At 35.8% G+C, this 14207-nt stretch overlaps 1 protein-coding gene across 6 annotated transcripts in view; it reads left to right on the top strand.

The window, feature by feature from the left end:
• The first annotated feature begins 474 nt into the window (after positions 1-474).
• Positions 475-14207, top strand: part of kctd15b (potassium channel tetramerization domain containing 15b) — a 29516-nt gene continuing 15783 nt past the window's right edge. Inside the window, exons 1-3 of one of the 6 annotated variants that reach the window (XM_016447771.1) lie at positions 475-695; positions 3407-3582; positions 12678-12822. In XM_016447771.1, coding sequence (XP_016303257.1) covers positions 3419-3582; positions 12678-12822 — 309 coding nt within the window. In that variant the 5' untranslated portion in view covers positions 475-695; positions 3407-3418. The other 5 variants (XM_016447741.1, XM_016447748.1, XM_016447764.1 and 2 more) reach the window with 5 other exon arrangements.

Consider the following 14207-nt stretch of genomic DNA (forward strand, 5'->3'; position numbering starts at 1 on the left):
GCCTCCAGGAAATTTGCCATTACAGTGCGCACAGACATTAGAGCACAGAGAGGAGCGAGGGGGAAAGCGCCGCATGCATGAGCACCAGATCCAGATTTTCGCTTTGCAAAAAGAAAACGCGTCTGACTCTTCTATCGCCACTTTATCAACAAGTTCCTGCTTTCGCGAGAGCGAAGAGAGACTTGTACTCGTTCAGGGAAGGGAAATGCGTTGCCTCTGTGAAAGAGCCTGGGGGAATATTACATCAGACGAAATGACAATGATTAAAATCAGCCTTTCTGCCTCTCCAAAGTCTCAGGGACGGCGTGGTGACACTTGCCTGATGCGTAAACCGTTATATGCTGAACTTTAAACACTCCCCATCTATTTTTACTTTGCGAAAGAGCTAAGCGAGGCTAAATAATCGAGGGGAATATCGGGTTTGCATCTGTTCCAATGAGTCTGCTCGGGTTTGAGTTAATTGTCCTCTAATCCCGTGGCCCCAGAGGCGTTTGCGCAGCCTGGAGCCAGAATTCTTCTTTCGGCTCTGCTCTGATTTAGAGACGGATTATTGGCTTCCTTCTGCCCATAAGCAAAGCAGCAGATTCACCGTGGCCAAAAAAGACAGTGGCGAGGCTGATATACGCGACCGAATCAGAGTATTAAGAAATAAGAAGATCAAGAGGGGGAAGGAGAGCTCTGGTCTCCTGGATAAGGTAAGACGGTCCTGCGCGCTTTTGCGCTTGAGCTCTGAACGCGTCCAGACAAGCAGCAGCGCAGCTCGCTATAGTCGCCCAGACCCTTCGCGATCCACCTCTGACATGTTTTAATGCAGTTTGACGCGCTTTTCACTCCGGACAGTACGAGAATAGCTAGGCTGGATCGTTTATCGGATAGAAACTTGACCGAGAGCGAGCGAGCGACGCGAACCTTCATCTGGGAGCCGATTGATCGAACCGGACTCGGAGCGCGATTCGGACATCTACGATGTTTGAAACGGTACCATTTCCAATTAAATCTCATCTCAATGTAGAGTAGATGATTAATGTGATGGTGCTTTTGTGGTTTGTCGAGAATGAGTGCGACGCCGCGAAAACGTGACGCGTCCTCAAACGCGTTCACGCTTCATGTCCTCTGAGATATTTCAAGATTTTTTTCTAATTCTGTAACCTTATTAAACACCCTCTAGGCATCGAGAACCTGTGTTATTAGGAGGATATATGCCTCATACCTGAAGCTTTATCGCTGTGAGTGAGACGCCATGTTGTGAAATGATCTGAATTGAAGTTTTAACCCGTAGGGCACCGACTTGAAACCGGAGGAAGCAAGCAGGAAAAGTGTGTGTTGATTTCATTGTACGCGTAACGAACGTTTCCACGAACGTCCAAAAGGCATTCTAAAGCTTCCGCCATTGACTGTCGAAACAAACGTGTTTATATTTGCTCTGAGTGGTTGACAGGAAAAGCGAGGATTGGATAAAAACCGTCTCAAAGTTTGACGTCTGTTTTGAACGTGGTAGCTGGTCTAAGATAGTACAAGCTAGTAACCAGCTGGTCAAGATGGTTTTGGAACCAGCTTAGACTGCCTACCTGAATGCAGGTCAAGTTTTAAGATGCATTTCCCAGCAAACACTGAAGGTTTTCCAGACATCACCACAGTAGGTTCCCATTTGATTAGGTTTTGGGAATCAACGTTGCAAGAAGGTTGTGTATGACTACCTAATACAGGACATTCTCTGATGGTTATTTTTGGTTTATATTTATAATCTGGAGTATTTGGGGGTCATAAACATGAGTTTTTGATACATTTTTCTCATGTTCATGAGCATTTCTGTACTATTAAGCTTGACCATTGACTTTTCTTTACTCTTCTACCTGGTCCCTCCTATTAACAACGAGAGAGAGAGAGAGAAAAGGGGCAGAACCACTGTGTTCCCTGGGCATTAATATCTGGGCTTTTGGTTACAACGCCCGTAGCTATATGGAGATGAGGGATAGCTTCATATGCCAAAACGTCTTAAGTCTTTTTTTTTTCTTTCAATGGAATCTGTAATGTATCATCTTGCTTGTGTATTAAATGAACATTAGTGCTGAGGGCTTGGTGGCAACACCCTGGAAAATTTTGCCGTCCGCCTCGAGCGCATGGCCTCCAGCGCTGGAGCTGAGCGGAGCCCGTAACAACCGCCTTCTGTTTACCATGTATGGTTAAAATAACAGGCAGGCAAATGAGCCAATGCATGGAAGAACTTGTCGTTGAAATCCCTTTGAACTCCAGGTTCACAATGAAGCAGTCTTTCTTATGACAGCTGGAATATGTTAAGTCGTATTTCCATGTTGCCCTGCGTGATCCGGGCATTGTGAGGTAAAGTTTTGACTTGTATAAACAAGCCTTTGGGTTTGGACAGAGTCTTTTCAGTAGACAGTCTTCAAGTGAAATTCAGGAGGAACATGGGTTTGTGTGTGAACGCTGTTTGATTCAAGTTTGGACATTTTTGCATATCCTCAGTACAGCAGGATGTCTGTGGAATTATTCTGAGCACTAGAAGTGTAAAATGCACATCAAGACAAGCCTACATTGGCGTGCATTCATTTAGCAGATGCTTTAATCATGCCACAATCCAAAGTTTCAAAATGGCTCTGAAAAGAGCTAGAACAGAGACGAGACCGTAAAACTATAGCCAAAGAGTAATTTAAGGTCGTGCACTGACAATTGCAATTTGTGCATTGAAATTCAAGCTTGTAGCCCAGCTGGCCAAGATGGTTTGGAACCTAAATGCAACTACAAGTTTAAGATTTATTTTCCAGCAAACACAAAACGTTTCTCAAAAATTAGTACAGTATGTGGTCCCCTTTTGATGTGCATTAAAACAATTTGCATTTGCGCAAGTGCATTAACAATTGTAAGTCAAATGCATCTTTAGGTGTTTCTGATTCCAGCATGGCGGTCCAGTGTTGGTGGAAGTCGAGCGATTCTCAGTTCACTAACAGTGGATTCGTGGTTGGAAGTGATGCCTGGCGTTCCATGTGAACGCGCACAATGCCCTCGTTTCCCAAATGTTCAGATTGGTTGCTGAAGTGTCGGAGGATATCACGTCTAACACATAACACGACCTTTAATTAGAAACTTGCCAGGTTTTTTTTCTCTCTTTCCCATCCCCGGAGGCAAACACCTCTCTCTCGCTCTCCCTCTCTCTGCAGCATTAATAAACATCCTTGTATCCTGCCCTCGGGCTGCACCAGTGAAAAGATGCAAACATACTTCATTAGAGCTGTGGCAATAATTTGTAAGCTAAATATGCGATGGGGCAGATGAGAAAACGATCTGATAAGACTCGCACAGACGCTCAAGGTGGGAGAGACGCTAAGGCACCGTGAAGGCACATCAGCAGCATCATTTCTCCATGGCTTTCCCATTTGTCTGCTTCCAGGAAGGGAGAAGCATGTCACGCCTGTCTCTGACCCGGTCTCCGGTCTCTCCTCTGGCCACGCAGGGGATTCCACTGCCGGCTCAGCTCACCAAAGCCAACGCGCCCGTTCACATCGACGTGGGTGGCCACATGTACACCAGCAGCCTGGCGACCCTCACCAAATACCCAGACTCACGGTAAGACCCCTGGCCTCTTGTAATGTTACATAAGAGCGTGCAATCAGAAGTTTAACTACAAAACGCCACGTTTGCGTTATTTTGTGGCTTTTTTAGGGTGTGCAAATGGCTGTTTTTAGCATTTTTACATTATACAAAGCATTCTAAACGGTTCGAATCATTTCGCTTGAAGTAAAAGTGCATTTTTTTTAAATTAAATTGTATTATTTTGAAACTGCGTGAAATGAAGTTTAAGATGCTCTTTTGTTCGTGTAGCTCTGTAAAGCAAAGCAAACCATTTCACATCAAATACTGAGACATTCACAAATGCATCTGCATTTTGGTTCATTTTCTTAGTGTTAAATTAGGAATTATGCTAAATAAAGTGTTCTCAGATTGCATATGTGATGTTGGTTGATGGAGTGTTTGATAACATACAGTAGTCTGAGTGGTTTACTCAATTAGAGCTGATTAGAGGCTAATTATGTGTTCTGATGACGTCTGACTTATCCTGAATGTGAATATGAGCAGAATTCCCTGTGACTCGCTCTGTCTGATCCACAATTGTGACTTTATTAGGAGAGAGACAGAAATGTAAGCGCTGCGCTCGTTGCTTTCATCATAGAGTGAGATTAAGTCTGATTTTTGAACAGAGAGGGAAAGAGACTTGTTTGAACATTTAGAACTTTTGGAAGTATTATGACTGAAACACAATAGAAAAGTTTGTTTAGCTTGATGGGTGAACATTAGAGTATAACTGCATTTTGAGTCTACTGTTTGCAAAATAATTTTATTGTTACTATTATATTTTCTCTGTGTTGCTATTTTTATGTTTCAAATGTCAAGTCACCTTTATTTATATAGCGCTTTTAACAATACAGATTGTGTCAAAGCAACCGAACAGCATTAATTAGGAAAATAGTGTGTCAATAAACCAGTGGTTAACATTGGTAAGCATATTCTATTCTATTCTATTCATTTGGTCAATTAAGTCATACATAAAGATGTCTAAATGTCATTGCTTTAGAAACATAATATTATGTTGAGTGTCTTTATCTGCTCAAATCCTGCAGGATCTATTCTTTTCACTAACTTTTTTTCATCAGTGTCTTTTAATTGATTGGTCCTGTGGTGATTTTTAGTGGACATATGAAGTCAAGTTCACACTTTTTTTCTGCATTTTCACTAGATCTGTTGTTCTATTATTTCAAACCATACAAACTTGCACTTGAAAAGCAAATACTATTCAAAAGTTTGAGTCACAATTTCCATAAACATATTTGGCAACACAGTTGTTTACAACATTGATAATAACCAGAAATGTTTCTTGAGCAGCAAAACAGCATATTAGAATGATTTCTGAAGAATCATGTGACACTGAAGACTGGAGTAATGATGCTGAAAATTCAGCTTTGATCACAGGAATAAATTATATTTTAACATATATTCACATAGAAAACAGTTGTTTGAAACTGTAATAATATTTCATATTTTTACACTATTTTTGATCAAATAAATGCAGTCTTGGTAAGCAGAAGAGACTTCTTTCAAAAACAACAAAAATCTTACCAACCCCAAACTTTTGTCCATCTAATGCAATGGCATTCATACAAGCGTGCTTTCATTTGAGTCCACAAAAGACTGACCATCCGCACACATTAGCACCCACTTTCACTAATCACACTGACAAGTGGGAAACCCACACATGGATGCAAACACACACACACACCGGCACAGCGACAGTTAAACAAACGCTCTCCCAGCGCTGCGCCTCAGAGGCCGAGCTGACAGCTGAGAGAGTCCAGTTAAAGAACCTTAAGTTGATGGTGTCTTTTAATAGATTGATCCCTTAATAATGCAGAGCAGGAAAAGAAACTCGCTCTATAACTAATGTGTGAACATTCATCTCCCTCCAGCTCAGTCTGCTGAAGTGACAGGACATATGAAAGTTTCATGCTCATTCTGTGGGGTCTTTCTGACAGAGATCGGTAGCATGAGGGCAGTTGTGAATAGCAGCTAATGAAGCGTGTCGTGAATGTTCATTCTGGCATTATCGGTCATTTATGCAGAAAGTATGCATTTGAGCCAGATTTGTTGACCTGTATTACTTTTAAGGTGTTACTTGAACAAACACGGAAAAAAAAAATTTTCATTGCTCTTTTTAATTTTTTTTTCAATACATGTGTTAAAATGTTTTTATTTGGAATTTCAGCAGAAGATCATTTGTAAGTACACTCTTTTTTAATGCAAATTTAAATTATAGCAAAAAAAAAAAATGCATGAAACAAAGCTAAAAAAAAAAAAAAAAGCACAAAAATGATTTTTTCAGTTAATTTAGTATTTGTGTGTGTGTATATATGCACACATATATTAATTCATACATACATTTATAAAAAAATATATATATTTTTATGATTCAGAAATAACACTAGCAGATTTTTTATCATTTAAGAATCATAAAAATAAAAAAAATGTTTTATAAACATATGTATGAATTAATATATGTGTGCATATATACACACAAATACTAAATTAACTGAAAAAATAAAGTAATATAAATTATAATTAATTAAAATAGAATTCTCCTTTTGTAATATATATATATATATATATATATATATTGTCTGTGTGATAGAGTTATCAATGAATTGGTGATCATCACAAAATAATTTATTTTCAGATGTTTTAACAAAGCTAAAAAAAAAAAAAAAAGCACAAAAATGCATGAAACCGATTCACACAAAAATAATTCAACATTAAGATTAAAATAAAAAAGTTAAAATACAATACAATTCAAAAAGGTTTCAATGCATGTAACAAAAAAGAAATATCACAAAAGGAAAAGGAAACAAGGTTTTGACTCCTTGAAGCTGAACTTGTTTACATCTGGAATTAATATCCGTTTCATGCAATCCAGTCGCAATTATTCAGTGCTAAATTTAGGGTGTAAATGGGATCTAAAGCATTTTGTGACTCACTCATATCATAATACCGATGTGATCAGATTTGTAGACTTGCATCCTGGACCTGCCTACTCACCTGTCAGTCATTTAAATTAACATGTATGCATTTAGCAGATGCTTTATAAAAAGCGGCTTACAAAGAGGGACAAAAGCATTTTGTCACAGAGCATTTATAATATACAATGCCAGGTTTGTTAGACAACTAGATTAGGAAGCGAGCTAGAAACAAGAAGAAAATGCAGATTTTTGCTTCTTGAATCATGCAGTCATGCATATATTGTGAAGTCTTGTGCATGTATTTGTTTAGGGCTTTTTCAATTAGGTGGTTGTGTTGCATTGATGCATGTAATTTGCATTTGGATCAATACCAGATGTGAACAGGACCTCAGTCTCAGTATCAGGTCAGACTGGTGTTTGTTCGCTCAGATCTCTCTTCTACACGGCTGGTCCTGTTAACAGAGGAAGTGAAGACAGTCTGACAGGAAGTGTCTGTCTGAACCCTCACACCCACCGCCGGCAGGACAGATGCTTTGTGCGACTCAAACTGAAGCAGAGTTCATTTCTGTTTGTCTCTTTTAGAGACACAGATTCACTGGACTGAGGGAGAATCGCATGCATTCAGGTGCTGCTGCAGATTTACTGAAAGAAAACCGACAAATAGAGAGAGAGACTGTGTTCACAGACTCAGTGTCTGAGACTGATAAGACAGAGATAGAGAAACAGAATAAAAGCATTTTTTTATATTATATAAAGTTTAAAATAAAAAGGTTTTTAAATATAATTGAATTTTTTTTTTCAGTTAACTGAAATTATAAAAAAGTTACTTTAATAACTCTAAATAATTTTATTGTATTTCTAATTACATTTTCATCATTTTTAAGTGTTGAAATGTTAAAATCAGGAGAATTATACTTTGTGGCTTCTGTAGGATGTATATTACATTTTTTTAATTATATTTTAAGATAATTTAGTATTTGTGTTTTTAATACAATAAACAAGTAAATATTTTTCTTATTTTTGATAGTATGTTTATGATTGCATTTAACTCTGAAAATAAAAGATAAAAATTTGATTTTTTTTTTTATAATTAAATTTTGTTTGTTAAATATTTTTAATAAGATTTTTTTGATCAAATATTAAGTATTAAATCTTACTTCATTTTTTTCTTAACTGACTGCTGGCTAACTTCTTGTTTTAGGCCACATTTTCCAAATCCAGCTTTTTCTCCAAAAGGTGAAAAGGTCACCACGAGTACACTGTAAACTCAAATCCAGCTGAAGGTTGATCAAGGTCACATCTTTATTCATGTGCTAAATATTTAATCACAGATGAATCATAGGTCGAAGAAGTTTAATTAATCAAGATTTCAAGTAGTCAAAAGTGCCTCTAATTGAAGAATCGCCTTCATACGTCACACACGGACTGAACCCGCTCTCAAAACCCAGTCGCTTTGCGTATAGTAATGCCTCGTCTCTTGCCTTCATGATCAAATTTAAGCATATTCAGTGCTCTGAATGAGACTGACAACCGTATTCCCCTGCTGTGTGAACACAGCCACAGAGATTTAGAGGAAAAGGAGGATGTGGGAGAGAGTATCAGAGAAAAGATGGAGAGAGAGAGACGGGTGGGGGAGAGGAGGAAGAAAAGAAAAACAGGCAGCATTTTAATTGCTTTTTAAAAAAAGTGCAGATGAAAAACAGTGTTTGCCTGGAGGGGCATGGTGAAATTCTAGCTGGAAGAATTGCAAGACCATATGAGAAAGGACGACCGCAGGCGCTACAGGGAGATGAGTATTGGTTTTTTATAAAGCATTTTGCATCGATTTCCAAAGGGGGGAAAAAGAGAGAGAGAGAAGAAAAACAAGAGCTTAGAAAGTGCATAAGGTGATGACAATAGAGAAGACTTGATTTCAGTTAACTAAAAGTATTCAATTTAAAAAAAGTTTAAAATAAAAAGGTTTTTAAATATAATTGAATTTTTTTTTTCAGTTAACTGAAATTATAAAAAAGTTACTTTAATAACTCTAAATAATTTTATTGTATTTCTAATTACATTTTCATCATTTTTAAGTGTTGAAATGTTAAAATCAGGAGAATTATACTTTGTGGCTTCTGTAGGATGTATATTACATTTTTTTAATTATATTTTAAGATAATTTAGTATTTGTGTTTTTAATACAATAAACAAGTAAATATTTTTCTTATTTTTGATAGTATGTTTATGATTGCATTTAACTCTGAAAATAAAAGATAAAAATTTGATTTTTTTTTTTATAATTAAATTTTGTTTGTTAAATATTTTTAATAAGATTTTTTTGATCAAATATTAAGTATTAAATCTTACTTCATTTTTTTCTTAACTGACTGCTGGCTAACTTCTTGTTTTAGGCCACATTTTCCAAATCCAGCTTTTTCTCCAAAAGGTGAAAAGGTCACCACGAGTACACTGTAAACTCAAATCCAGCTGAAGGTTGATCAAGGTCACATCTTTATTCATGTGCTAAATATTTAATCACAGATTAATCATAGGTCGAAGAAGTTTAATTAATCAAGATTTCAAGTAGTCAAAAGTGCCTCTAATTGAAGAATCGCCTTCATACGTCACACACGGACTGAACCCGCTCTCAAAACCCAGTCGCTTTGCGTATAGTAATGCCTCGTCTCTTGCCTTCATGATCAAATTTAAGCATATTCAGTGCTCTGAATGAGACTGACAACCGTATTCCCCTGCTGTGTGAACACAGCCACAGAGATTTAGAGGAAAAGGAGGATGTGGGAGAGAGTATCAGAGAAAAGATGGAGAGAGAGAGACGGGTGGGGGAGAGGAGGAAGAAAAGAAAAACAGGCAGCATTTTAATTGCTTTTTAAAAAAAGTGCAGATGAAAAACAGTGTTTGCCTGGAGGGGCATGGTGAAATTCTAGCTGGAAGAATTGCAAGACCATATGAGAAAGGACGACCGCAGGCGCTACAGGGAGATGAGTATTGGTTTTTTATAAAGCATTTTGCATCGATTTCCAAAGGGGGGAAAAAGAGAGAGAGAGAGGAAAAACAAGAGCTTTAGAAAGTGCATAAGGTGATGACTATAGAATAGACTTGCGTGGAAGAGTGTATGAATTACATCGTGCATTAAAGAAAGAAACGGTCTGTAAATACATGCACCTGGCAGAGCTCAGTGAACTGTGTTTGTGTTTGCAAATCACTTCCTTACGCCGAGTCAATAGGCGACGTTCGACAATAAACGCCTTTATACCCCGGCTGTTGTTCGTTATACAGGCTTTGACAAGCAGTCGGCCTGATTTCTTTGTGCTTATTAGAGCCGTCAGCTGATCCAGGAACTGTAGCGATGATTAAAGAGGAGATTGCATCGGAGCGGCGATGGCGCTGTCGCTCGGCTAGGAACGGAAGGAAATGCTGATCGTATCAAGAGTTCATAAAGAGAACTGAAGTGCATGCAGAAAGATGAAGGTATTTCCAAGTATCCAGTGTATAAGCTGAGCCGCTGAATGAGGCATTTGTGCTGTATAATAGATTTAGCATTGAAATGTGCATTGAAAACGGTTATGAGATGTTAGAATCTGAAGTTTTAGAATTAGTAGATTAGTGGAGGAATGTATTAGAGACATCTGCACTTTTTGTATAGTGATGGACACAAACTGTTCCAAAACCTAGTGAGCTGCCTTTATAGGGAGCATCCCAACAAATCATTGAACCTCAAAAGTGACTGATTTGATTTTTTTTAATTGTATTCTAATAGGCATTAAAATAAGTATGAATTTTTTTTATTTAACACATTTTTTTCTTTTTTTATGATTGCAGTTAACTCTGAAATTGTACAAATAAACATTTTTAAAAAGTATAAATATCTTCTTTCTTTTTATTCCTATGACTTCAGAGTTAGCAGACTCCTGCCTAACTTTTTCTAAGTTTTCCTAAATCAGCTTTTTCTCAAAAAGTGAAAAAATAGGATTAAAAATATGGTAGATTGGGAGAATAACATATCATAATGTATTAAGAGCTCCATTCCAAAACCTAGTGAGCCGCCTACATAGGGAGCATCCCAGCAAATTATGGAACCTCATAAGTGACTGATTTGATTTTTTGATTGTACTCTGTTTGGCATCAAAATAAGTATGACTTTTTTTATTTAACAAAAATGTTTTTTAATGATTTCAGTTAACACTGAAACTATACAAATAAAAAATATCTAATTTTTTTTTCTTATGATTTCAGAGTTAACATACTCCTGGCTAACTTGTTGTGTTAGGCCAAGTTTTCCTAAACCAGCTTTTTCTCAAAAAGTGAAAAAATAGGTTAAAAATGGTAGATTGGGAGAAGAATGTATTATAATGTATTAGGAGTGTTTGCTCTGTTCCAAAACCGTCTCGGGTTACTTATGTAACCATGGTTCCCTGAGTAGGGAACGAGACACTGCGTCCTCTAGGGGTCGCTATGGGGAACGCCTCGTCGTGACCCGTGTCTGAAGCATACATTGAAAAAACACCAACTCGTTGGCCGGCGACAGCCATGACGGACGCAGTTCGAAGTTCCCATGAAAGGGAACTAGTGAGCTGCCTACGTAGTGAGCATCCCAACAAATCATGGAACCTCACAAGTGACTGATTTTATTTGTAATTTTTTTATTGTACTCTAATAGTCATCAAAATAAATGATTTTTTTACATTTAACAATTTTTTTTTTCTTTTTTATGTTAACTCTGAAATTATAAAAATTAAAAATGTTTATTTATTCATTCATTCATTCATTCATTCATTCATTCATTCCTATGATTTCAGAGTTAGCAGACTAACTTGTGTTAGGCCAAGTTGTCCTAAATCAACTTTTTTATTTTTTTTTTATTTTTTTTTACTGTACTCTAATAATAAGCAACAAAATACACAGCAAATGGGTAAAATATTAAATTTCTAATCACCTAAAACTATTTTATCAGTATTTTTCAGTTCTCAAAGACATTCAAGTTTATTTAGAAAAATTAGCATGCCCTGCTGTAAATTTTGGCCGGCTGATGGAAAAACAAGCTTATGTGGATTCTACACATTTAAACAATAAGGTATCTAGTATTATTTATGGAGCAGATAAATACATAATCATTTATTAATCAGTTATCATTTTGACTTGACCCTTTTCTTTATTTAAAAGCTGAAATGTGAGGTTTACCATTTATGAAACTTTTTCAAAGCTTTATGTGAACATTTGCATTCGATATTTGAACATGCTATTATATAAACTGTTGTCAGTCATGTTGTCATTTAAAATCCGGACATCATTGGCAATGTTATTGTTTTAGTTATGCAAACAAAAACTCATTTTATTTGTTGTTTGTTTATTTTAAATGTAAAACTTGGTGAAATGATTTGTGTGTCAGTACTTTTTGAACATTTCCAGCACATTTTAACAATACCGTGATAATACTGATAACCGTGATCATTTTGGTCACTATAATCGTAATCGTGATAAGAAATTTTCATACCGTTACATCCCTAATGGAAACTTTCCATTCCATAAAAGAAGAAGTTTCTTTAGATTATTAAAATGTTCTTCACAATAACAAAAAATGTTGCTTTTAAGATTTGATCACTGAAAGGTTTGCAAAATGGAGTGCTTATGCAGTCTGTCATTCAAATAAATGACATAAAATTGTAGAAAATACATTAAGATATTTTTTTGTGTGATGTAAAGTTGTTTAGAGGAGACTGTAACTAGGAAAAGCACAGTCAACAGTTTTATCCTCATGTTTGGAAACTTTTAACTGCAAACAGTCTATACTAGTGTTTGCTAAGTTAATCGCTATGACTCATAATGACTGTCTAGTTTACATATGCAAATCATCTGCAGGCTTTTATGCGACTGTCCTGCTTTATGACATCTTGTGGGAGTTATTAATTGGCATGTGACGGTTGAGATGATGAACCGGAGCTGCGGTGTATTCATCTCACAGCAGAGAAGGACTTGAAATGCTTTTCTCAGCCACTCAAATCCGCCTAAAGCCTCTTGTTTCAGAAGCGAGCGTTAATGCGTTTTTGGCCGGCCACTAATAAAATTGAAAAATAAATGCTAATTGTTTCATGCATTTAAAGGAGGCTGGCCTCACTCCATTAACTGAGTGTGTGTATGTGTGTGTGTTTTAATTTTCAGGATCAGCCGGCTGTTTAACGGAACCGAGCCCATCGTTCTGGACAGTTTAAAGCAGCATTACTTCATTGACAGGGACGGAGAGATTTTCCGCTATATTCTCAGTTTCCTGCGAACCTGCAAACTGCTGCTGCCGGATGACTTTAAGGTAACGGCCTTACTCTGTTTGAAGCTTGTTCTTCAGTGGCTGTTTGGAGTAGAATGCATGTAGTGTACATATGTAGTGCACACTCTATAGTGCGTACAATTAAACAAAATAGTGTGTGATGCAGCATGCAGCAAGTCATGATAAATATGTGAAAAGTGTAGCATGCTGCATTGTTGTCATGTGACCTCATTGGCAGTTTGTTTATAATTGAGAAACTATTATAGATTTTATTAATATTTTAATTACATTTTTGTTTTATATTTTCAGTTTTAATTTTTTTAAGGTATTAGTAATTTTGTTGTGTTTTTGTGATTTTTGTTAGTTTTTTTAATGGTTTTTATTCATTTTATTTTATTTCATTTTTAGTTTTACTTATTTTTGATACGTCAAGTTAAACTCAGTGTTATCTTAGTATTATTGAGATAGTATTTATACTATTTATTTACACTATATTTATACTATTTATTCAAATGTAAAATTTTTATATTTTCTTTATTATATTATATATTTTTATTTTACTTTTTTTATTTAATTTTTTATTTTAGGTTTCAATTTTCAATTCATTTTTTTTTGTTTTAGTTATTTTAGTACATCAAGTTAATATGAATGAAAATGAGAAATGGTAGCTAGTTTTAATGTTTGATTTTATTTCAGTTAACATTTATTTTATTTCAGATAACAGAAATAGTTTAATTTTAGTGAACTATAATAAACTGTAGTTTATTATAATGCGAAATGTTGCCTTGGAAACTAGGTGAAATAAAATAAGGTTTTTTTTTTCCAAGTAACACATTTTTTTATGGTTTTAGTTTTAGTTAATTATAAAAAAAAAAACCTGCTCATTACATTTCATTAATTTAGCAAGTACCATTCAGTTATCATCTTGAAAATAAATAGATTATTTGGATTTTAAATAAATTATTAGCAGTTTATTCCACTTTTAAATGTTAGGAAGTTGTTGATGCATTGCATATTGGGATACACTATACATTCCTCCATTTGATCTCCATGTAATCTCATTGCTATCCAAGGTTATTTTCGTAAACGAAAACTAAAACTAAGACTAAAACGATTGATGAAAAAACAATTTCGTAAACTGAAATAAAATAAAAACGTCAAAATAATAGGAAAAACTAAAACGAAACTAAACTAACAACAGTTATTGAAAAACTAACTGAAATAAAATAATAATTATCAAAAATAAATAATCGTTTTCAGAATCATTACGTTCTCATCACTTGGCAGAAAAATATACGAGCTGTGTGGAGGTTTAGGGAAATAGCTACCTGTAATGGTGCATCACGCACATGGGGTTATCTGACGGAGAGACGCAAAGCAGTTTAAAGCCTGCACGGGTCCTGTTTGGTAAACGTGCACCAGCAGTA

Source organism: Sinocyclocheilus anshuiensis, unplaced genomic scaffold, assembly GCF_001515605.1.
Source record: "Sinocyclocheilus anshuiensis isolate Anshui unplaced genomic scaffold, SAMN03320099.WGS_v1.1 scaffold1010, whole genome shotgun sequence".
Classification (NCBI taxonomy): Eukaryota; Metazoa; Chordata; class Actinopteri; order Cypriniformes; family Cyprinidae; genus Sinocyclocheilus; species Sinocyclocheilus anshuiensis.